This window comes from Medicago truncatula, chromosome 4, assembly GCF_003473485.1.
Source record: "Medicago truncatula cultivar Jemalong A17 chromosome 4, MtrunA17r5.0-ANR, whole genome shotgun sequence".
NCBI classification, from domain to species: domain Eukaryota; kingdom Viridiplantae; phylum Streptophyta; class Magnoliopsida; order Fabales; family Fabaceae; genus Medicago; species Medicago truncatula.
This window is the reverse complement of record NC_053045.1, coordinates 3,003,462-3,028,082: the sequence shown is the minus strand read 5'-3', so window position 1 is coordinate 3,028,082 and position 24,621 is coordinate 3,003,462. Positions and strand designations below refer to the sequence as shown.

Below are 24,621 nucleotides of genomic sequence, written 5' to 3'. Positions count from 1 at the left end.
AATATTGATAAAAATTATATATACTTTGTGAACTCTTATTCATCACATGTTAGAAGAATATGGCTGATTATTGTATACACATTGAAAGCTGACAAGAATAATATATAAATGGCATTCTGACAAACCACTGTTTAAATATTGTTTTGGTGGTAACTAACAGTTGGCCTCTCTATTGAAAATTTGAAATGCTTGTATTCATCTAAATTGTTTTAAACAACCAACCCTATCTTTCCATGTGGCTATTAAAGAATTTGCCTCTTTCTTAATATTAATATTCCCTTGATTTATGCACTCATCTTAACAAAAATATTTAGGTTTTTTTTTTTGGTACAAGATATTTAGGTTCTTTAATATATTCAAAAGAGGTAATTAGTATTATTTTGATATATTTAAATTGGCAAGTAACTTGAGGCAAACGAATGTTAAAGAAATACTTAATTTTCCTTTTATTTGTGTTGTGAACGTTTAAAAATGACACAAATAAAATATTTGATGTGTGAAGCAAATTAATCAAGCAATTAATATCAACATGAGTGGCAATTATAACCGCAAGCAAAAAGAGAAGAGAGAAAATAACACAAGAGAATTTGTGTCAAATACTACTCTCCATCCCACTATAATAGTAACTTTACAAAGGATTCAAAGGGTTACAAGAATCAGTCTTCAAACCTAATTCTACCGAAAGTGTATCAATCCCAACCCTAGTGTTTGTTTTGTTGTTGGGTTGAATTTATAGAGAAATATAACCCTCAAAACTAGGAACCAAAATTTTGTTAGAAATATAACCCTCAAAACTAGGAAAATCGGTCCACGATTTTGGCACTTCTTCATCTATAAATTTTGAGTCAATTTCAACAATTTGAAACTTAAGGTTTTCAATAGAAAACAAAAAATTAATATTACAATGAAAATTTATTTTAAAACAATTTTATTTCGAAAAGTGATATTCATTATGAATAGGGGATAGTAGTATTTAAAAAAAAAAAAAATTGTGTTATTGACATGAGAGATGCTTGACACGTGCAATTAAACATAGAATATGTATTGTGAGCAAAATAAATGTGTCGGGTGCCAATCTTTGACTATTTTCCAGATCACATGCAATGCAACATACATTATTAGTATTCTTCTATTCCGTAGCATACCTTTTGAAAAAAAATAATCTATAGTATGAACTACGTTACAAATATCATGACAGTAATATATTCTTGTCCAGCTTAAACTTAATGGAAAGGACACATTGAATTATTTGACATGCCATTTTTTTTATATTAAATAATGCTTCACTAAAGTCGCATAGAGACATATACATTTATAAACAGAAGCTTCAATTTAACTCTAAATGTGAAACTAAATTTCCAAGTCAAATACTAAATCAACACGAGGAACACAAATATAATCTGGTAAAAATGTTTGAATATATAATCTCGTTAAGCAGCGCTAAACCTAAAAGATAAACAAACAAGTTGCAAGCACAAACCTGTCAAAAAGGTTTCCGGAATTCATTAGAAAATAGATAAAAGTTCTCTGTAATTTGATTGAATGAAAAACTGTCTGTTAAGCTACAACTGTTACGCTTAAATACTAGGGAGAAACAAAATTCTAATGGGCCGAAAATCCAAACAGAAAAATAATAAAAGTGGGCTGAAATATTAAAATCCGGTTTCGGGCCTTCAGATGAATTCGGATGGCTAAAAATGCCCATACATCGTGGCAAAGCGATATTTCAAGTCATTCGAACATCGGATGCCAAATTTGCACTATTCCCATTGAGCCTTTCTTACGCGCCACTTCGTCTTCAATACGTGCAGCCAGTCTTCCTACATCACTAATTTATCTATGTTGGAAGTTAAAGACTTTAATTGATACAGCAAAAGTAAAAGCAAAGGCTATTGCAATCCCAAAAACCACAGCTGCAGAAACACCTACAAAATCATGTTTGATACCATAATAATTTCTTATATATTCCTGCACTGTAACATCTTCCATTTCCATTATGTCTGTTATATTTCCAAATTGTGATGCAAATAATCCATATAAGCTCCAAGCTACAGGATTTGCCCAATAGTACCACCTCCACCACACTGGCATTCTCTGTTATTAAAAAAATGAAAAAATTTAAAATATAATAATAATAATAATAATAATGCAAAGTTATTTAATGTATTTTAAGGTTGAAAATACTTACAGGTCTTGGAACAACAAATCCAGAAAAGAGATTCCAACTTCCATAAAATGCAGATGCCAAAACTGCAGCAAGATGGTAATTTGGAGTAACTGCCACTGTCATCATACCATAGAAGGTGAAGTAGCAAAATGTGAAGTACATGAAAAACATGTACCAAAAGAATTTTGGTACAGTCCACTCAAATCCAATCATGGCATAAACTATTACACCATATGATAATGTTTGTGCTAGAATATAAGGTAGCTCTATTAAAACCTGTGACAAAAGAGAGCAAGTTAGATTAACATGAGTATGTAAATAAAGCATAGTGCAAATACATTTATCTTGTGTGTGAAATAGTGATTTTATTACCTGTGCAAGTGCATAGGGTAAGGCAGAATACATTCCAGCAGCTCTTTCTCTATAAAAAACAGTTCTTTCAACAGCTACTACTGGTTGTACTGAGGCTGAATTTTGGACCCCAATGAAGAAAACAGCAGTGTACATTGAGCCCATGGCATTAGACAGGTCTAGTCCTCTTGTGCTGGAATCCACGAAAGGCATCACAATTCAAGTGGAAATGAAATATCAACTAAACGGTGTTTGGATAAATATTTTGATTAAGTGCAAATTCAATAAGCTATTGTCATATTTATAGATTTTGGAAGTTTTCACTTACTATTTGCGTCCGAGGTCCCAAAACATTGTTCCAAACATCAATGCTATGAAAGTAGCAAAGTAAAACCTAACAGCAGTGTATAACGGGTTGCGCCAATATGACCAACGTTGTTTCCACAAGCAAGCCAAGCATTGAACTAAAAATGATTGTGAGTATTGGCTAGGGAAATAAAGATCCTTGGAACCAAGAGCAGGTTTTCCCAATTCTTCTATAAGTTGCTTATTTCTCCTGAACAATAGTGTATAACAGTTAAAGCCTTTTCTGAATATGATTACTGCAGGTACTACATTTAACAAATTCATACCCTGATTCATATAATAGTATTGTATATTATTTCTTACCTATATAGCTCAGAATTTTTGTATATCTCATGAAAATCAGCACCTAATGCAACTTCTTGTGCTGGACTCGTCACTTCTAACATCCATGTTGCTGGGTTATATCCATCGTTTATTTTACTTACTCCTTCAATACTCTAGACAATAGAAAATATAAGAAAATTAGTAAATGGTGATTCAAGAATTATGGTTCTTCACTTGTTGAAATAAAATTGAATTTAAGTTGCATCCAAATCCAACCTCAAAGTACTTGATCAATTGATTAGAATAACGACCTAATGGCCCAGCATATATTTCTCGTCCTCCACTCTTCAACAAGAATAACTAGAATCACATGTAACATATATTATATTTGAGTTCACATGAGCAAAGAAATTTTCATAAACATGTTGATTTCATTATATTATTTCTTACCTCATCAAAAGATTCAAATATGTCGATACTTGGTTGATGAATGGTACAAACAACTGTTCTTCCTGTGTCAACCGTGTTCCTAACGGTTCGCATAACAATTGCAGCAGCTCTAGCATCTAATCCAGATGTAGGCTCGTCCATGAAAATTATGGATGGATTGGCCACTAATTCAACTGAAATAGTTAACCTCTTGCGTTGTTCGGTTGAAAGACCGCTCACACCAGGCAAACCAACTAGTGAGTTCCTCAGCGGATTCAGCTCGACTAGTTCCATAACTTCCTCAATGAACATCTACAAATATTTGTTAGATTCAAAAGTAAGAATAACAAGTCTAAGTTCGAAAGCTAAGTTATTTAGAATTGTTGAAGTCAAGAGAGAAAACTAATCTTTAATCATAATAATAAAGTCAAGAGAATACGATACAAAAGACTAAATACTACTAACCCTTATTTATAAGGATACAAGACCTAAAATCATAATTGAATATGGAAAGTAATCTTCAAATACTAAGATAGGAAACTAATCTAATGAGATGATTCATGATACGCCAACATTATGTCAAGATATTATTCTATATTTCATATCCTCTAACAAAGACCTTAAAAAGGTATTTAAAAGGAAAAATGATAAGGTGTCTGGAGCAGTAAATACTAACCTTTCTGGTATTGGAATCAACTTCTGCCGGTAAACGAAGCCAAGCTGAATACAGTAAGGACTCATAGACAGTAACTTGAGGGGAGTGGATATCATTCTGCTCACAATAGCCAGAGATTCTAGCAAATGTTTCTTGCTTTTTAGGGTAACCAGAAATTTTTATGCTCCCATCAATATAACCACTAGTTTTCCTACCAGCCAATACATCCATCAAAGTAGTTTTACCAGCTCCACTAACACCCATCAAAGCTGTGAGAACACCAGGTCTAAATGCACCACTAACTCCCTTCAAAAGCACTAGCCTATCCTCTATCACACCTTGATCTTTCATTTCCTGCCAGTCGAAATTCCGAAAACAGAAAATAAAAGTTTGAACACTTTTTTAGTCGATATACTACTACATGCAACACATATATACAATAACTGTGCATTATTTAAAATCCATGATCATACTAATGCAAGGGTTAATCTCAGAACACTATAACATATTTTTTTAAAGACAGTCCGCAGCTGCAACTATAGTCTCGATGTCAAGGTTTTGTGCGACTGCATCCTAACTATGATTTTGGTCGCATCAACTACATTTGACCATGAAATTTTCCACAATGTCAACAATTCGAAACCTTGATTATCTAAACCAAATGCTAATTAATAACTTCGAAAATGACTTACTTGTGGCACGTCAACAGAGTATACAATTTCGTCAAATGTGATAGAATATGGTTCAAAAGGTAGAACCATTCCCCTTTCCTTCCCACGGCTAGAATCAGCAACAGCAGTAGATCTTCTAGAATTTTCTGCACAACCAACACAGTTAAAAAAAAAAAAACCTATTAGGTTAGTAAGCCCATAAGTCACTAAAAAAAATGTAAAATAACGATGGAAAAAAGAAAAATGGTCGCCAAATTTGGCGTCTCTAATATTTAGCGATAGAATTAGAGACAGATTTTGCTTTTTCCATCTCTAAATTTCTCTTGCTACTTTAACTTTTTATAGTATACATGCATTGAAATATTTGTGTGAGATATAATTAAGATATATCACCTAATTGTGGTAATTCAATTTCTTGATTTCTATCATTTGGTGCATTATCGCCTCCTGATTCTTCTTTTATTGTGGCTTGTGGCTTGTCAAGTGCTTAAAAAAACAAGTATATGTATTAGTATCATTTTTCATCACAATGAGAATCTTAATAAATAACCAAACGTAAAGATACTCACGATCAAGGTAAGTGAGAGCGATAATGTATAAAAAGTTGGTAAGGAAAATAAATCCTATTAATGCACCAACTCCTATCCAATACCAATATGCATGTGTGAAGAATCCGCGTGACTTCAAAGATAGAATTCCCAGTGTCATGTTTGAATATGGAGTTATCTATAATTGAAAAGAAAATGAAATTAGGCCTACACATTTTGTAAATGAAAGATAATTATAATGTCATAAGTTTAACAAATTACTTTGTTCCAACTGTTTCCAAGGAATTCATTCACCATTATAGCATTTTGTGCATACATTAAAGGTGATATCCAGTAACCCCAAATCCACCAGCCCTTAATATCATCTGATTCATTGCCAATGAAATGAAAGATGCATCAATTAATATAAACTTTCATTATATGATAACTGCAGAAAGTATGTGAATCCACCCAAGCGTAAGACGATACAAAATTTTGTATTTTAGGTCCATTGAGAATGAGGTTTGATTTCTACTTGAGTGTCAACTCACCTTTTGCAAGAACGAATCCACCCAATGTGAAAACTATAAGAAGTGTATAGAAGCCAGTTATGTTAGCAATAATCATATCCCTACAAAATGCTGCAATAGCTCGGAACAATCCAGAAGCTGTCTGGTTTAACAGTATTAGTAGAAGATACATCTTAAGAAATCTGCATAAATTAATAGTCATCAATCACACCATAAATAATACAATACAATCAAGCATAATATACACATTAATTGTTGCAAAACAGATAATAGAAGCTTATTTACCTCCAAATATTTGGATCAAATCCAATTACATAGTAAGTGAGGAATACCCAAATAGAAGCATCTACAAGTGTAACAGGGGCTCTTACAATCCATGAGGGAATAGCATAAGCCCATGAAGGATAAAATAAGTGGTCTCTTTGCTTAAAGAATGTAGGAAGTTTCACAATTGTCATTGTAAGCTCAATAGTTCCATTAAACATGAGCATTATCAATGAGAAATATAAAGCACCAAAATGAATTTGTCCATCAATCACTGTTTCTTTGTGCATATGGGTTCGCAGAAAAAGTGTCATAGTAATTGTTGCCATTATAGAAACCTAAATATCATAGAGAGAGAAGAAAATGAAAAAGTTGAAACCATGCATGCATGTTAAACAAAAAGTAGATATTATAGAAATAAAGCTAGAACTCACTTGAACCATCTTAAAGAGGTAAATGAATGAATTTCTTTTCATAAGCAAAAACTCTCTTGAGATGTTAGCCTTTAATAGTTCCTTCTTGTTAACACCATACTTTTTAGTTGTTAATGCTGCTGGATGATTATTTGACTTGTCAAATGGAATTTCAAGCTCTTCTTTGATCGTCTTCCCAACATGGAACGACTTGAATGCCTCTGCAAATTGAGTAACTGTTACAAACCTATATGGTTCATCTCTGTGCATCCAATATTGCTCTTGATCCTTTCTTGAAGTTACCTGCAACAAGAGACATATTATATACAAGCTCAGTTTCATAAGCTATCCAGGAGTGCTTATGGAAATAAGCGGAAAATAGATTATGGACATGTCATAAGTTGTTTCCATAAGTTCTACGGAACATTCCTACAAGTGTTTATGTCAGTAATAAGCTCATATAAATTGATCCAAATAGGCCCTTAGTAACTAAATGCTCATAAGCACTTCTATAGATGTATATGCATTTTGACTTACTTCTTGAAGGAAATCAGCAACGCCTTTCCTCTCAGGACATTTGAAACCAATAGATTCAAAAAATTCAAGAACATTTTCACGAGGTCCTTGGTAAACAATTTCACCATCAGATAAAAGAATAATGTCATCAAAAAGTTCATAAGTCTCTGGTGCTGGCTGAAGCAATGAGATAAGTGCAGTTCCATGAAGAATATAAACATATTGCCTAAGAGATTTCACAATTTGAAAAGCTGTGGAACTATCTAAGCCAGTTGATATTTCATCCATGAATAGAACTTTCGATGGTCCAACCAACATTTCTCCTGTGGTAAGTCTCTTTCTTTGTCCACCGGAGATACCACGGTGCATTTCATCTCCTACCATGGTATCAGCACATATATCCAACCCCAATATCTGCAATAGAAAAATTAGAGGTGAAAAATGAAGTGTTAGAAACGTCAAAATTGAAGACTAATCTAATTTTTTCGATCTTTCTCTAATTTTTCGAGAGTAATTTAACTTTTCTAGTATAAGAGAACTTTAAATAGTATTATTACCTTCAGCATATAATCGGTTATCAGACTTTCCTCTTGGCCTTCAGTTGAAGTTGCCTAGTATATCAAAATTCATTGAGATGAATATATATTATTACATCAAATGCTATAGAAATATATAGCATAATGTAGTTTCTTTCTCACCTTCATGTAGACATCAATATCTGGGTCTGGTATGATCTTTGCTTCTTTTTCTCTTCTACATAACTCAGATAGCAAATCTATGCATCACAAAAAAATAAAAAATAAATTATGCAAGTTATGTTAAATTAATCCCCAAATTAAAAGGGTGTTCCATTGCATGTATGGACATCAATTTTCACCCATAATCATAATCATATTGTTGGAACTTTGGTCTCAAACCATATTTGTTACCCAAAAGGGGAGTTTTTTTTTCTCCCTAATTTCGAATTCAAAGGGAAAATACATGTAGCTATCACTCATAATCTTAAAAATCACAACTTTTTTTAGTAATTCAAAGGGATAAATCCATTTACTTTACTGATTTAGCTCAAATTTTTTTACTATTATGTAGACATTTTTTTATTCAATTCACGTGGAAAAACCAAATCAATGATCTTATAAATCCAACAATCCAATGCAAACCAAACCAATTAAATTAGTCTTTGTTTTCAAAGTAGGAATCAATCCAAACAAAAACTGACTATTTATTTTACTGACTATTAAATTAGTCCTCGGGACCAAGGTTCAATCCTTTGACTTAATAAAATTGTTTTTTATTTTATTTTTATAAGTCTTGTATAGTTTTTATTTTTAACGGTTTCACCATAAAATTTGGTATGCATGGAAGAAGAAAAAACAAGGCCCTAGTATTAGAAGTGTTTATACCATATCTTGATCCAACTCCTTGGCACCTTGCTGAGAAAGCCAATGTTTCCCTAACAGTCATTTCTCCAATATGAACATCATGTTGACTAATATATGCAGCAGTTCTTTGAGGTACAAATTCATCCATTCCATATCCATTATAAGTCACTCTACCAGATTCCTATAATACACAATAACATTCATTTTTTTGGTGATATCTTGTACATATATTCATATATGTACGTTAAGCAAAATTCATAATGAAAGTTAATCAAGTATTTTCACCTTGAGAGCTTTATCAAGCTTTCCAGTTAAGGCCAAAAGAAGTGTGGTCTTTCCGGAACTTGGAGGACCAAGAAGCAGTGCCATCCTACCAGGTTTGACTATTCCACTTACATCTTTAAGGATAGTCATATGTTTCTTTTTGTGTGATATAATACCAAGAAAAGCAAGTAAACCCTACAAGACCAAATACAAAAGATCATAACATAGGATTAAGGTTGTTTATCAAAACATGAATAACAAACAAAACTTTTGTAGGGTTTAAGGTTGAACAATCATAATTTTATTATAGGATTGACACCATATCTAACCAAAAAAATCTAAATAAGAAACACAAGTATATGAGCTAGATTGTGCTGAAATTTACCTCCACTGCACCAATAGTAAAGTTTGTGAAACTAGGTAATGCTCTACTTCCCACATAAGCCTCTGCCTCAATAGTTAGGTGCTCAAAACGAACTTCAATTGTTGGAATCTCAATCCCAACTCTAAAAGAAAAATATATGTATTAACAAACACATGACAAATAAAAAACCCATAAAAGTGATATGAGATTATTGAGTAATTGAAAATGATGTCCTCATGTAAGGGAGCAAAAGATAGGAAGAAAAGAAATGTTGAAAGTGAGAAAATTATGATCAATGTTTAAAAAAAAACGAGCAACACGGTTCAATTCGTGTAATTGTGAACCGACACTATATATCGTTTGAACGATTTGATTGTGATTTTGTCTCGGTTTTAAGAGCAATGCATCAATACTACCTACCTATCAATTCTTTCCTTTAGCTTCAACAAAAACTTTTCATTATCCTCTTCAGCAGCTTTGATCAACCTATTCAAAAGTTTCTGTCTTTCTTGAACTCCAAGTTTATCTATATCAATAATCTCATTGGCAACTCCATGTGAACTGGCCAACAACCCTTTCTTTAAACGATTGTAAGTAGGGAGTTTTTCAATTGCAGCCCATTTGAGGGCTTCTTCATCATCTTCTTCGCGCCGCGAGGATCTCGAGAAAAACGTCGAAGTATTCCCTCGTAAACTACTACTTGCTTTGTATAAATCACTTCCATCCATTGCTACAACCAAAAGTCTTCCTTTTTCTTCAAAGAATGGTGCTAATAGCAACAATCTTCAAAATCAATGAACTTTTACTTGTGATAGTGCTTTGTTTGTATAGCTTTCTTATAATGAGAGTGTAGAGAGGACATAGCCTATTTATGAGCTTCACATTTACTCCCAAAATATAAGCAAAAATCGGTAAACAAAAGTTGATGTATTTTGTATAAATTTTTGACCAAATAAATCAACTTTTATAGATAAATTTTTTGTTATATTTTGGGATGGGGGAGCACTTATCTCACACAAATTAAAGAAAAACTATAAAAGAAAGAAGGAGAATAACATTTTTAATAGATTCACCTTATTAAATATCTTTTTTTTTTTTATCAAATATAAAGTAGAAAATTGGATCACTATGATCATAAATAGAAAGTATCTTTCGAAAAAAATAGAAAGTAGAAAGTATTGATTGGAGAGACGGGTACACATACATAATATTATTTAGATAGTACCGTTGAAAGGAGAAAGAAAATAATTACTCTCAAGAAAGTACTTTCTAAAAATGATTTTTTAGAAACTTACTCACAACTGTAACCGAAAAAAGAAAAAAAAAAAAAAAAAAACTTACTCATAAGTAGTAGAAGTTAGTTCAAATAGAGATTTTCGTATTCACTAACTTTAGTATTCATTATTAGAGATTTTAAATATTAAAAATCACATATATTTTCATAAAGATATCTCTTAAAATTATTTTTTATGAAAAACTTTTTTTTTTGTCAAATAGTCTAGTGGTTGAAGCTCACACATATTAAATTTGGAGAAGTAGGTGTTTGGGGTTCGAACCTCAGCCCCTACATATATTATACAATGTCTCTTTCAACTGAGCTCACGGGAACTATGAAAAGCTATTTGAAGTAGCTTCTTATTTTATAGATTTTTCTCAAATTTTATTATTCAAAAAATTTTGTAGCAAAATGATAAAATACTTAAAATGACTTTTTAAGATAAGCTGTTTAACTCAATTTCTTATTTGAATGTTTCTTTAAAAAAAAATCTTTGTTAAAAATATTATAACTATTTAAAAAGTTCTTTATTAAAAATATTATAAGAAAAATATGAAACACTATAAAAATCATTTCTATAAAAAGTTATAGGGTATGTTTGTTTCAACTTTTAAAAAAAAAAAGTGATTTTAGGTTAAAAGAATCTAAAAAAAAATTTAGAAATTTTTAAAAAACAAATCTGAAGCTATTTCTGTTTGTTTACTATCATAAGAATCATTTTTTAAAAGATTTAAAGCTCTTACATTTAAGTTCCTTATTATTTTTTCTTACAAAAAAAATAGATTTTAAAAAAGCTACTAGAAGTTCTATAAAAGGTACTGAAAAATTCTAGAAATTTTCTTATATATATCATTTAATTATAGTTAATAAATCGGTACCATACAAGGGAATGAGGCCTAAATAGATACTGTTACATTAATGCCTAACGTTTCCTCAAAAAGAAAAAATGAATGCATAACGTTGAAATTGAAGACTGGATGTTGTTGGTTTAGAGAATGCTATGAAACACATTACATCAGTTCTTTGCTAGTGCCCAGTTGCCTACGTTAATGGAAACTTGGTAAACATAGATTGTTAGTTTACTTGTGTCCACTCTATATGCAAAACTTTTACATCAAATTAAATTCTGCCAAATCCATATGTCTCAGGGTTTCATAAGCATCAGAAGTTCAAATGTTTCTAAAGTTTCATACACCGGAAGATACCTTCGGTCTATTTCTTCCTTCCCTCGAAATTTATCTTCCGATGTGATCGGTTTGTAACTTTCAATCATTTAAAACAAAGATATTTTGGACATTTTGGGAGCTTGTGAGCAATAAAAGGTGCCTATAGATCAATTTTCTTTGGTTTTTCTTTATTGGGCTTAAATTCATCCATTCATAGTTGACGCGGGGGCCCTAACTTACTGTAAAAGGAAACTTTACTCTAACTAACCACTTACTTGTGCAGCAAGTAACTAACTTGTATAACAAGATTAACCAACCCATAACATTAAAACTAAATGCATTAGGTATGGATTTTGATTTCCTGCAAGTCTATGCATTGGAGGCTGTTTGATTCAAATTATATGGTTCAGATTTAAATCTTCCTGCAATTGTTATTTGATTGTGGGGAATTCATTACCATTTGGCATATAGAGTTTGTTCTCTCATATTTTCTTAATGTTTCTCATACTTGGTCAATGTAAAACTTCATTGCTCACACTTGACTCTTGAATTTCCAGCATTCTCTCCTTTAAGTGATAGCCATCATACTACTGTACTCCCCTTTCGGTCAAAGTTTCAAGAATTGGTGACGCCGCACCATCGAATTTTGAAAGTATATTTTCAGACTGACATAATTTGTATTTTTTTTTCAAAATTGGTTAAAAATAAAAGGGAATGAATCCCTTGCAACAGAACTAACCAAGAAAAAGTAATAAAAATTGTTGTTCGTGGAATGGTTGAATTGAACTAAAACATATGAGATTGTATTACATGAATAAAAGACATGTAAGAATTAGACAAATCAAAACTGTTTCTTGGTATAATGTGTTTTCTTCTATGAGGGAAAGCATAATAGATTTCTTTTTAAGAGTAACATAGTAACTCTATCCCTAAATACAAGTCTCTTTCTCAGAAATGTTTTGGAACAAAACATATATATTTTTTTGTTTATATTTAAGGCCGGATGGAGTATGTAAATGACCAACCTTTGACCTTTTATCTCAATCTAGTACGGTACAACAAGCAGAGTAAGAGTTGCTAGAACAATAGTGGAGAACTCAAAGCATAAAAAAATGCAGAAAAAAGAATCAAAAGTGAACACTAAAACCACAATTTACTTGTTTATTCTGTATATAAAAGTAAACCTCTCATACACAATATAATACATTCCCCCAAAAAACTCATTCCTACTTTTCATGCATGTAATGATGTAAGTATACAATACAGCAGTTTTTTGTCAGTAACACAAATTAGTGTCTACATTCATTCTTCATCAACTTGTTCTTTCTTATTTTCACCACCACCATTGCTACCTGGAACTAGTTCAGTTTCAAAGGACTTAGAATCCAACCTTTCATATCTAAAAGTAGGAAGAAGCTTATACTGCCCAAATGTCAGAACCTGACTCAGCTTGTCATAGCCCAATCTTTGTTGAATATAGACCAAAATTGCAAGAATAATTGCAGTCACAGGAATGGCAATGTCACCAAATTTTGAGTAAAAATCCAAACTTGGGTTGATAAATTCTGAGTCCTCGGAAAAGTAAGGATTTAGAACTGGAGCTCGAATGTAATCATATATATGAGGAAGAAGTCTTACTACAGTGATTCCAATGAAATACAGTTTCCTGAGTGGTTTGCAATGGATTTGCCATATTAAGTTTCCAATGATTTGGGGAAACAAGAAAAAGTCTTGGACAAGACCTGCATATTCTTCCAATTCCGTCGCCCAACCCGGCAACGTATGAGAATTCTCTTTAGCATACACATATTTCTCTGTTCTAAGATTCTTCTGACTGGTTTTTGTGGCGTGAATTACTAGAACAACTATGTAACCAATGAGATGTAAGCTGAAGGTACAAAGAAGTACTTTTTTATCACTGGGGACACAATGCGGCTCAGAAGAGGTGCGTGTTTGCAATCTGATCCGCGACTTCCACACTTTCTGAAAAAGCCGCAGGGTTAGCAGCAACGATACAATCAACAAAAGTTTCACAGTGTAATCAATGATATGGAGCCACTCACTGTTCTCCAAAGTACCAGATGACGACACATCATATGATTCGGAAACCACTCTCTTGAAAAGAGCTTCTGCATCTGTGACTAGAGGAATGCTATAACCAAGAGACTGAACACCTAGCACAACAAGAGATATATATGGAAGAGAATCCACATTGTGCTTTATGTAAAAAAGTTGGCTTAAAATGCAACCAACTGCCAATGTAAGTGTTAAGATCCGGAGAATCCCTTCAACGCCTCTGTGTGAGAGGACATCCTCACGTTGCTTTCTGTATATGATTGGAAAGGTTTGGAGCTTTATTGTATTGAACCGAAGAGTATCATCGTCGGTCCTTTGACTTCCTATAGAAATTGTGGCAGTGGGGTTGACTAGCCACCGAGTTGTCGTCGGAGGATAGGAAACGACCACCTCAATTAAACAGTCCATTCCAGACTCAAGATCATAGCTCTGATATAAGACATTCCACGATGCTCGCACGTCTCTGCAACCAATAAGATACATCTTTCCAACATGTGGATCATAAAGACCCTCGAGAAAAAGTGCAGAAAAATTACCATAACCTTTCCCACTAAGACTCAGTTGTGCAGATACATTTAAAAGAAGCTGCTTTTCAGTATATTCTGCAGCATTTGCATGATATGGTGTTTCTTGTTGTTCCCCGGTTGAACCATTTTGAGCGTGCCAATAACGCCCAAACATGGGTCCAACCGAGAGAATCTCCATCTGAATATCAACTCTCGGGGCCTGCACACGAGGCATAGGATCGGGAAAACCTGAGACATGAAAAGTGAGATCTTCTGAAAGAAGGGAGATACTATCTTGAAATGTCTCATCTTCAAGTTTAGGGAAAGTTAGCAACGATTTCTTAATGACAGTTGAAAAAGTGAACGGCTCGTTTTTCTCAAGGACAGCGCCAGCAATATTAATTTTTGAGTAACTGTAATTCGGATGAGTGAACGTGAAATAATTCCAGAGTTCTGTAGGTAACACAAGCTGTTCAAATGATAGAGGAAAAAAGGCACTATTGTTATTAATAGGAGACAAAGTTCCCGAAATGATGCTATGTTGTTTTATGGAGAAAGTTGTAGGTATATACAAACAAATCCGAGTATTACAGTTACTCCCTTTGGCATCGACAAGTCCAAGGCAACCAACCATGCAAAGCTGTCCACTAGAAGATTTCCAGATTCCTTCGGTTGCAAGAGACATGTTGTTGACACCGGATCTCTTTGCTGCATTGTATCGATTCTCGGATGGAGAAACCGCTCTAAAAACCGCAGACACCTTAGTGGAACCAGTATTACTATGACCAGCTGCTTGCTCACAGATAACATCCTGCATATAAAGTATAACATCTTGAAAGCCTCCATGTGTCGATTTGATTCCCTCATCCGAAACAAAAGGACCTAATCTACTGCAGAAATCATCTGTACCATTGCATCTCCAGTTTGGCACAACAGATAAAGGTTTATCTCTAGTAACTTCTTCAAGGATTTCACAAAACCTTGGCCCTTTGTAGACACTAATGACATTATCTGTCATGTTATCTTTATACGGATAGGGATCACATGCTTTGGATAAAATATGTTGGGAGTCAAATGTGAACTTGGCTGAGCTACCCAACTGCGAGGATATGTGAACCACATCAAAGTATTTAGGATTCGAATCACGGTTCAAACTTCTTAACTCTCCAGTTATCATCCTATTCGTCAAAGTGAATGTCAATGGATATCGAAGAACCAACAAAATTTGATCATCTTCTGACATAGGTACATCACTGGGATTTTTCATCCACTCCCATGGATTCGCAGGATTGGTTTCTCGAGTTGGAAGCATGGTGTTCCCTAGCAAACACAACACCCTCTCCCCACCGTTTCTCTTCGATTCAGTGTAAACCCCTTGAAAGGGAAACGAAAGCTGAGAATGTCCAGGCCATAAGCGAAAATCAAGATTCCCATTATCATACACATTGTCCATAAAATTACCATCTCTAGTAATTCCCATCGCCATGAAACCATTAATAGGAATCGACTTTTTCAACCTATGAGCATGATCAACATCTGTTACCCTAAAAGACACCAATTTCATCGGACTACCACGCCGATCTCCAGACAAACCCCCCGGCAAATTCTCATTCCTATCATCAAATGGCATAATAGGAAACTTACCAACATCCTGAATCCAATCCCCATTAACAAAAGAAAGTTCTCCTTTCATACCAACAACACCACCATAATCAAACCTCAATTCAGATGCAGCAGATAAAACAAAAGCACATTGTTTCCGAACTTCATCAATTCTATCATACTTATAGCCCACGTGAGATTTCCTATCAAATCTATACATTTCCTCAGGAAATTCTGAACTAGCTACAACAATAACCAACAATTCACAAAGAAAAGAAAGAGCTATAGGTAAAAATGTCAACTTCATGATTCAAACAAATTGAATGAAGTCAAAAAGTTTTCTTGAGAATTAGACTTAACTAAGAGACCCAATTGGTTATTTTGTCAAATTTCAATGAGAAATTTGAGTTTCATTGCATCAAATCAGAAAAAGATCATATTTTTAAAAGAAGATATATGAAGGAGAAACAAAAGCTTATCAAACCTGAATGAGACACAGATCAAAGTAGCATTTTTGGAAGTGAGTGATGATTGAATATGTTGAGCAAGTTTGCGGGATTTTGAAGAGAGAATGTGGAATTGGGATTTGGGACAGATACAAAGTGAATGAAGTGAAGTGAAGTTGAAGAAAGAAAGCGTGGACTCTCTGTCCTGGTTGGTCGTTCAGATCCACAATATTATTTGCTCATATTTACTAGCTTCTTCTAATTTTCATTGAAAGAGAAATAATAAAATAACTAGGTGATGACAAATAATACACTATTCGGTCATTATTATAAACAAAAATTAACATTTTAGATTAATTCATTAAATGATGTATATAGTTTTTATTATAGATCATATACATCATTTATAATAATTTTTGTTTATAATAGTGATCGGATGACGTACTCTCTTAATATAACATCATCTATAAATTTCTAGATGCATTTATTAATACTATCAATGAATCTTAAAATATGAAAAATTTAACATTAAAAATATTTATACACGTCTAGAAGTCCTAACTCAACTGGCAAATGCCTAAATTGCAAGGCGGGACGTCGTGACCCGGGTTCGAACCTAGAACCTCAGAGTTGTGTGTGAGCTTAATTTCAAAGGTTTACCACTTCATCTAACACAAAAAAAAATTATACACAAAGAAGGACAATTTGGTAATATACACATATATTTGCTCCAACAATTTTTTAAATACCCCATGTTTTTTTGTAAACTACTACCTTCAAAAGAGACGGAAGGAGTATAAGTAAAAAAATAATAATGATAATAAAAAAAAAATTGAAAGATGGGAGTACTCGTACTAAGAAAGTCTTACATAAGCATAAATACAAATGAAATTATACATTCAAGCTTCTCACTAAATGTGCGACAGTATTCAAAGAACCGTTAGTTCAAACAGATGATTAGCCCTTGATGTATCTTGAAGTCTGTTGTAATTTTAGTAACTTCCTAAGCCTAATTCACCTTAAATTTCTTTAACTAAAACAATAATTAGGGTGTATTTATTTTTTACAAAATGGTGAAAATAGTATGTATTTTTTTTTTTAAATGTGATATTTATTCTACAATTAATTGGAGAGATTAATCACTTTTTTTTTACAAGAGAGAGAGATTAATCACTTGTGTTATATTTTTATGACAAAAATTAATCACTTGAGTTATATCGTAGGATGTAATGGTACTATTTAATTCCTTTTTAGGAGAGGGAAATCATCGATGTCGAATGGAGGACTATAAATTTTATAAAAATATTTTGTTGCAATTCGAAATGGCATATGAGAAAATACATTTGATATAATATAATCGATTGAAACAAATGAACATGTGGTCGGTGATTGTCCGTAAATAAAAGAAACGATGATCAATAATGGTTATATGAAGAAAATTGATGAAGGCAATCATCTCTCCCCTTGGATACTCTCTTACAATGGTTGTCCGTAAATAAAGAAACGATGATCAATAATGATTATGAAGAAAATTGATAAAGGCAATCATCTCTTCCATTTGATACTCTCTTATAGAGTAATGGAAGTCTTAGACTAAGTTTTCTTCTATATTTCCATTAATTCTTTTATGCATTAAGAACACCAACTCCGATTGAATTCTCATCTATCAATTCTACGTTTGATTTCATAATTAATTTGCAATTATCCATCCATTATACCGTTAATGGAGGAAACCCTTACATATTTGGGAAATATGTATATAATAATTTGAAGCAAAATTTATATTTAGAGACAACTTTTTTCTTTCTAAAAGAGTTTGATAATTAGGTACAAAGAAGTAATCTTTTCCTTTATTTACTGATAGGTTAATATCAAAGTGGTCCCTTTGGTGGTGGGAGGAGTTTTACACTTTTGCCTTTGCTTAGCTTTTGGAATTGATATGCACTTATGCAGTGGGTAAACTATGCTATAATGAGTTGGAAAACACAACTAGTAAATTAATAATCATCTCACCTTCTCAAGCAAGTTAGGTATCAACGATTCATTCATATTCATATCTTAAATTAAAACTTCATATTTCAATTTAAACCCTCCTTTTCATCAAAGAAAAATTTTATAATTCATTATTTTGTTCATAAAAGTTTAGTGCTATTCAATAGAGAACCACAGTCTTGATTGAGGAGGCATTCTTGATCAAGATTATGCTAAACACTCACTCATTCAGTATGCTTTTGTGGGCTATAATGATTTGCTACAATCTGAATGAAATTTCCTTAATATGTGCCTGCCTATGAATCATAACAGATTCCTTCTACTACATCCAAACACATGATTTGAGTCCGCAGTATAGGAGGGGAGGGTCCTACAAAACCATGTTCCCCATTGCACCAGCACATCTTGGCAAAAGTCTCATACATAAAAGGATGAACTTTTATCTATAAATAAATATACACATATGTTTTACACCCTAAATTGAACATTACAACAATACAAATATAGCCAAGATTATTTGACAGGAGGAAGGTGGAAAAGATATATATGTACTTATACAAATTTTTCTTCTTCCAATGATCACAGCTTTTGTTATCATTTTCAAGACTGTCTCCAATTGACACGGATCTAGATTCTCTGCAGTCAAGAATTCTCCGCATTTAATCAACATCTTGGTTTCGAACTCACCAAGTTAAATTTAAAAATATTTATGAAACTTACTAGAAATTATTGACTGCGTGAATGCAGAAAATCCCTGATTTTGATGAATCCATTCGGCACTCCATCCGAACCAAAACCCAAACCAAAATGTCTAGGCAATTAAGGGAGTTTCTTCATCCTTAGAGGATTTAGTCTTGTTGGAATTGGACAAGAACCCAAATCCATCACCACAATCAAGCTCCCTCAATTTCAACAAAAAGTAAAGTACAATCCCAACAAAAAACCCTAAAGCAGCACTAGACCCAGTCAAAGAAACAGCAGCACAAACAAACATAATAAAAGACTCTTGTTTACTATTCATATCTTTAGAAGCCATAGCCAATTCAATCCCAGCAAACAAAAGCAACACCCCTAATATGCCAATAGGAAACTGACCCAAAATTCTTCCAAAAGAGTTCCCAAAAACCAAAGCAATCAACAATTTACCAACCCCAAGAAAAACAACAGAAGCACCACTCCTACCTCCAAACCTATACTGACCAGCCAATCCACCAGCTCCATGGCAACAAGGCATAGCACCAAACCAACAACCAACAAAATTCATCACTCCAACACTCACTGAAACCTTCATAGCAGAAGCTTCTCTGTCGGGAAATAAATCTCCGGACAGTTTACAAACCGCAATTACTGAATTCAAAATCGATAAAGGAATTTGTGGAATTGCAGCTCTAACAAATCCAACTTTAAAATCATCCCATGTAATTCTCACAAGCTTAATCTTCGACGGCCCAAATTTCAAATCATGAAAAATCGAAGGATCACGAATAAAACACAATAACAATCCAAACAAAAACACAATCAAAGCCGAAGGTATCATCGATAAAATCTTCAACCTTTGGTTAATTTTATTTCTCCGAACAACAACAGAGTCTAATTCTTCTTCTCCATGTTGTTGTTGTCGTTCTGAATTATGTTTGTCCTCACCAGCACCAGTGGTGAGGACAAGAAACAGAACGGCAACAAGAGCAATAGCCAATCCGTCCAAACTAAACCAAGGACGGACTGTATCGGTTTTAGCTGAAGTAGAAGCTAAATCTTGTTGATAGCGAATATATTTAATAGCAGAGAAGGCGAACTGGAGTCCCTGAGAGAGCTGAACACCGCGAACAACCGGAAGAGGAAGGTAACGATAAAGAAATGACATTAAACCGGTTGTACCGAGCACGAGAAGGACAGCAGCTACACATAAACCAGCTGCAGATATTTGAGGAATGGTGAGAGGTGGTGATTCTGAGATGGCAACTGCTGCAATGGATTTCATAGGCTGGACTGGCATAGGCAGACCGAAGAAGAGGCCGGTGGTGATGTTGTAGAGTGAAGTGAAGATGAGTGTGGTTGTGAGGTCAAGGTTGTTGACTAGTGATAAGGCTAAGACGATGGGGATGTATGTACCTAAGTCTCCGACGGCGCCGGAGAGTTCTGAGCAGAGGGTGGTTTTGAGTTTGAGGGTTGATGGGAGATGGAAGAAGGTGCGGCGGAGGAGGGGTGTTTCCGGTGGTGGTTGGTCGTTGGAGATGTTGTCGTGTGCCATGATGGTATGGTGGTTAGAGATTTGATTAGTTTATGAGGTTTGTTGAGATTTATGTGCTGTTGCCAAGGAACAAACAATGGACAATGAACGCTTTTTGTCAATATATATAGGATAACACTAATGTCACCAACACTCTCTTTAAACATCCTTTATAATAATACTCACTCGGTGATTGGCTTAAACTATTGTGGATCTACACTTTGAAAATTGAATCCACAGAAAGGGATGGAAAATACATTAATTTCATCCAACAAAAAAGTGAGTACCAAAGAGTGTTGAAAGCAAGTGTTGTTGGCATTCCTTGATAAGATAATTTTAAATTAGGATTAGTAAAATAAAAATTATGCACCATTTTATAAGATTAGAAATTATCATCGCCCCCGTCAACTTAACACAATTGGTAGAATATTGCATAATATATTTAGGATCAAAGTTCGAACCTTAGACATCTCACTTCTCCATATTTAAAATGTGTGAGCTCAAGTCACTATGTTATTTGATAAAAAAAAATATTAAATATAAAAATTGAGTTTAATTTATATGCATCATCGTTTAAAGAGTTTTACACTATCGGTCTATCATTAGAGATAATGCTTGTGAACTTTAGAGATGATTAAAATAAAAGTCAAACATTTTGATTTTGATTATCTAACTATTAAATCACAAAACTATTTTAAATTTCTAAATATGTGTGTTCTTATTTTTTAAATATATTTTTTGCCATACCATGATTGTTAAGTTGAACATTTTATTTTGTTACTCGAATTTGAATTTAGGACCTTCTACAAACTCAAAAATAATTTTATTTAATAAAACTTATATACAGTCATAGTTTTAAAACTCGGATCGGACCGGCCGGTCGAACCGGTCCGACCGTGAACGGGTAAGCCGGTCCGGTTCACTTATTGGATCGGTTATGCTATTGACTTGCTACGAACCGGTGTAACTCGGCCTGAACCGGTGACTCGGTGAGTCTTCTTGAACCGGCCGGGTCAATACTTTTGATCCTTTTTTTTTTCTTTACAAGAAACAAGGGTCTGTTATATTTATAAAAAAAAATCCGTTTTGGCCAGGCAGGGAATCAAACCAGCAAACAGCAGCAGGAGATGTAGAATGAAATACCAACATACCATGCACTCATTTGTGATAGTGATTTCCTTTTTATTTGTTATATTAATTTCAATTGTAAAAGTTTACTACAACTTCAATTTTTTTTTTTATAAAGCATTAGAAAGAAAAAAAAACTTATAATTTAATGTTTCAATTATCTTGTACCAAAAAAAAAATGTTTCAATTATCTTTTTTCATAATTTTGACTGAACGAAATATTGCAAAATTATATTTTAAATTAATTCCAAATATTTTTAACACAGAAAAATACACTTGCTTATATATATTATTGCAATTAATAGCATATTTTTTTTTGTAAAGAATAAAAATAGCGTAATTTATTTTTATGAAAATCAGTTTTATGCTTAAAATTATTTTTTGTATTTGATTGGTAATTGTATCATAGTCGATGGATTAAATTTAAAAAATAAACTTGTGAAATTATGTTACTTTTTATAAGTGTAATAATACTTTTTAGAGAACAAAATCATATAATGTAATACAAGATTTTCATTATAAAAACCGAGTCGAGTCAACCAATTTAATCCGATTCTTTCATGCAGTTCGACCAGTGACCCAGTGGTTCGACCATTGACCCAGTGACCCAATACCCTTACCGAGTCGATCACCGGTCTGAGTTTTAAAACTATGTATACAGCCTCTCAAAAAAAATACTTATATACAAATTTGACATATTTTTTGGATTATCATGTTAAGCTAAGACCCTTCAGAAAAATTGTTATCACTGCAAAGATTTCATCATCATTAGCAACGACTATCATCTATCGAAGAACCATGAGACATACAAAGTGGGTTCTCCATTCGCAATCGAATGGTTTTCATACACATAAATTAGGGATCAAATCTTTGAGTGTCTACTTAAAGAACTCAAATCTCTAACCACTTGGATTAATTTATTCTTGATACAAATTTGACATATTAATTACATTGAAAACACTTTTTTTAGAAAATTAAAAACACATTTTTGTCGAGTGTCTAATGACTAAAAATTCATCTTTCAAATAAATAAATTGAAAATCTAGATTTGAATATCGACTTTGCATATAAAAAATGAAATTCCTACCAATTGAATTATATTTATGAGAACACTATTAACAACAGTTTTTTAATATCCATAAAAAAAATGTCAAAGAAATTTATAAAAAAGAAAGGGAGTGAAAAATATCTTCATACGTTTGACAAATAATTGTGTTTGGTGTCCTACACACGATACCAAATTAGCCAATAGGGACGCCTTCTAAAAGTTTATATGAAAAATCTAGTACAGCATAACTTTCTAAAAAAATTGACACATCAGCATAACTTTTTAATTATAGTTTAATCAACGTGCAAACAATGTACACAGTTTTGAATTCAGCAGCCAAAGGAAAGAAAACACTCACATCTCGAGTGTAGTATTAGATTTGTCAAAAACAAAACAAAAAATCTCGAGTGTATTAGAAAAATTAGGGTGTGTTTGCTAAAAAAAATAAGAACAGGACAGAGCATCTTCTATTATATAGTGTTTGATTTGTAAAACTGTTTTAGGGATATGATAGTAAAAGAAATTACAAAAACAAAAAAAAATTGTCTTTCACTAAACCACGACATACTTTTTTGTCTCACATACAAATTGTCTAGAATACCAAAATAATTTTTTGGCCATCAAATATAAAAAAGGACCAAGAATCATTTAATATCATCAAAGTTTGTCATGTTTTGTTCTATCTTATGTTGTGTTGTTCTGTCTTATGATGTTCTATCTAATCCTTATTATATATCTAATGAAACGCACCATTGGAATGATGATTGATATATCTATGGACTATGGGCACAAATAGTGTTTTTTTTAGAGGGGGCACAAATAGTTATAGTTATCTTCCATCTCTCGTTGAATAAAAACGACATATATGATTTTTTTTTATTAACTCTCGTTTTTAGGAGAAAGAAGCCCTGATAATTTAGAGTTCGATCGGAAGATAAATAAAGTATGGATAAGAATTATTCTATCAGGATTAAAACAACGCATATTCTTTTGAATAATTTTCACTTGAGTTTAAATATTTGTTCTTCTGAATAACACAGGTTTTTCTGAACAATTTTCATTTCCCTATAAGTAAAATGTATATTAGAAAGTAAACGTCTATCATTAGATCATTGAGAAATGATAAACAAACACAGATTTTTTGACACAAAAAAGACACCAATGCCATTTTTCGTAATTTCCTTTAAAATGCAAGGAAAATTTTGTGAAATCGTCCCTCTCTCTTGTGTTTGTGTGCCTCTTCAGTCTTCTCTTCCCTCAGCTCACGAATCTTCTTCCTCTCTCACTCTGTAACATACACTGACGACGACCCAGTGTCACCGAAGAAGGAGGCATGGTGGTTGTCGTGGGATACTAGAAGAAAGATGAGGTATCGTGGTTGAGATCCGAGTGGAAGAAAGATGTTGGTGGTTGTGTGTGAGATGTTGGTTGAAATTTCCTAAACTTATTCTATATTTCACAAAAAATACATTAAATGATTCTTTCAACATAAGATTATTTTACTCTCTGGCTTATAGTGGAAGGAGAGTAATCTAAAGTTCAGTCAAAAGATAAATAAAATCAGCGCAAAACTGTTTCACCCGAAAATTGTATTCATGTTCTTCCAAACGATTCATTTTTAATTTATGCTTATGTGAAGTTACTTTACCATTTCAGTTCAGCCACGTTAACTTCATAATATAAGATATAGATGATGTGTAGGGTGGGGGGTGAAGGGAGAGACTTGGAGGTGGAGGTGGAGGTTGTTTCCTTGAGAGGAGGAGTTGGTGGGGAGTGCGTTGAGCTTATAACTACCCTTGTACTGCAGGTTGGCGTGGAAGATCAGTGGGTTTGGAAGCTTCATTCTTCCAATCATTATACGGTGAGCAGTGTTGCTTATCACATGTTGATAGAGGAAGCTGGACTGGAATTTTATGATAATAATTCAATTGCTAAAATTTATCTTTCGTGGTTAAAATAGTTATGTTAATTTTATTTTTTTTGTTTGG

The 24,621-nt window shown here is 33.1% G+C and overlaps 3 protein-coding genes across 5 annotated transcripts; all 3 read right to left on the bottom strand.

Moving 5' to 3' along the window:
* Positions 1–1,594: 1,594 nt before the first annotated feature.
* LOC25491360 (pleiotropic drug resistance protein 1) lies at positions 1,595–9,891 on the bottom strand. Of its 3 annotated transcripts, none has more exons than XM_024781389.2 (22): positions 9,584–9,891; positions 9,185–9,305; positions 8,821–8,994; positions 8,557–8,716; positions 7,852–7,928; positions 7,711–7,764; positions 7,175–7,567; positions 6,659–6,940; positions 6,246–6,562; positions 5,982–6,142; positions 5,713–5,816; positions 5,473–5,629; positions 5,291–5,389; positions 4,925–5,019; positions 4,254–4,586; positions 3,599–3,889; positions 3,425–3,508; positions 3,188–3,321; positions 2,847–3,074; positions 2,540–2,711; positions 2,189–2,443; positions 1,595–2,094 (listed from the first exon to the last, which is right to left on the bottom strand). In XM_024781389.2, the coding sequence occupies exons 1-22, from the start codon at positions 9,889–9,891 to the stop codon at positions 1,834–1,836; spliced, it is 4,260 nt and encodes a 1,419-aa protein (XP_024637157.1). In that variant the 3' UTR covers positions 1,595–1,833. The 3 variants fall into 3 exon arrangements, with proteins under 3 accessions (XP_024637157.1, XP_013454711.1, XP_024637158.1); XM_013599257.3 differs by having other exon boundaries at positions 4,925–5,049; positions 5,297–5,389; XM_024781390.2 differs by having other exon boundaries at positions 4,925–5,049; positions 5,348–5,389.
* A 2,841-nt stretch (positions 9,892–12,732) lies between these two features.
* Positions 12,733–16,470, bottom strand: LOC25491359 (uncharacterized). Its single transcript, XM_013599256.3, has one exon. It carries the CDS (start codon positions 16,094–16,096, stop codon positions 12,908–12,910), a length of 3,189 nt encoding a protein of 1,062 aa, XP_013454710.1. The 5' UTR covers positions 16,097–16,470; the 3' UTR covers positions 12,733–12,907.
* A 1,967-nt stretch (positions 16,471–18,437) lies between these two features.
* LOC25491358 (molybdate transporter 2) lies at positions 18,438–20,574 on the bottom strand. Its single transcript, XM_039833173.1, has one exon. It carries the CDS (start codon positions 20,476–20,478, stop codon positions 19,039–19,041), a length of 1,440 nt encoding a protein of 479 aa, XP_039689107.1. The 5' UTR covers positions 20,479–20,574; the 3' UTR covers positions 18,438–19,038.
* Between the last annotated feature and the right edge of the window lie 4,047 nt (positions 20,575–24,621).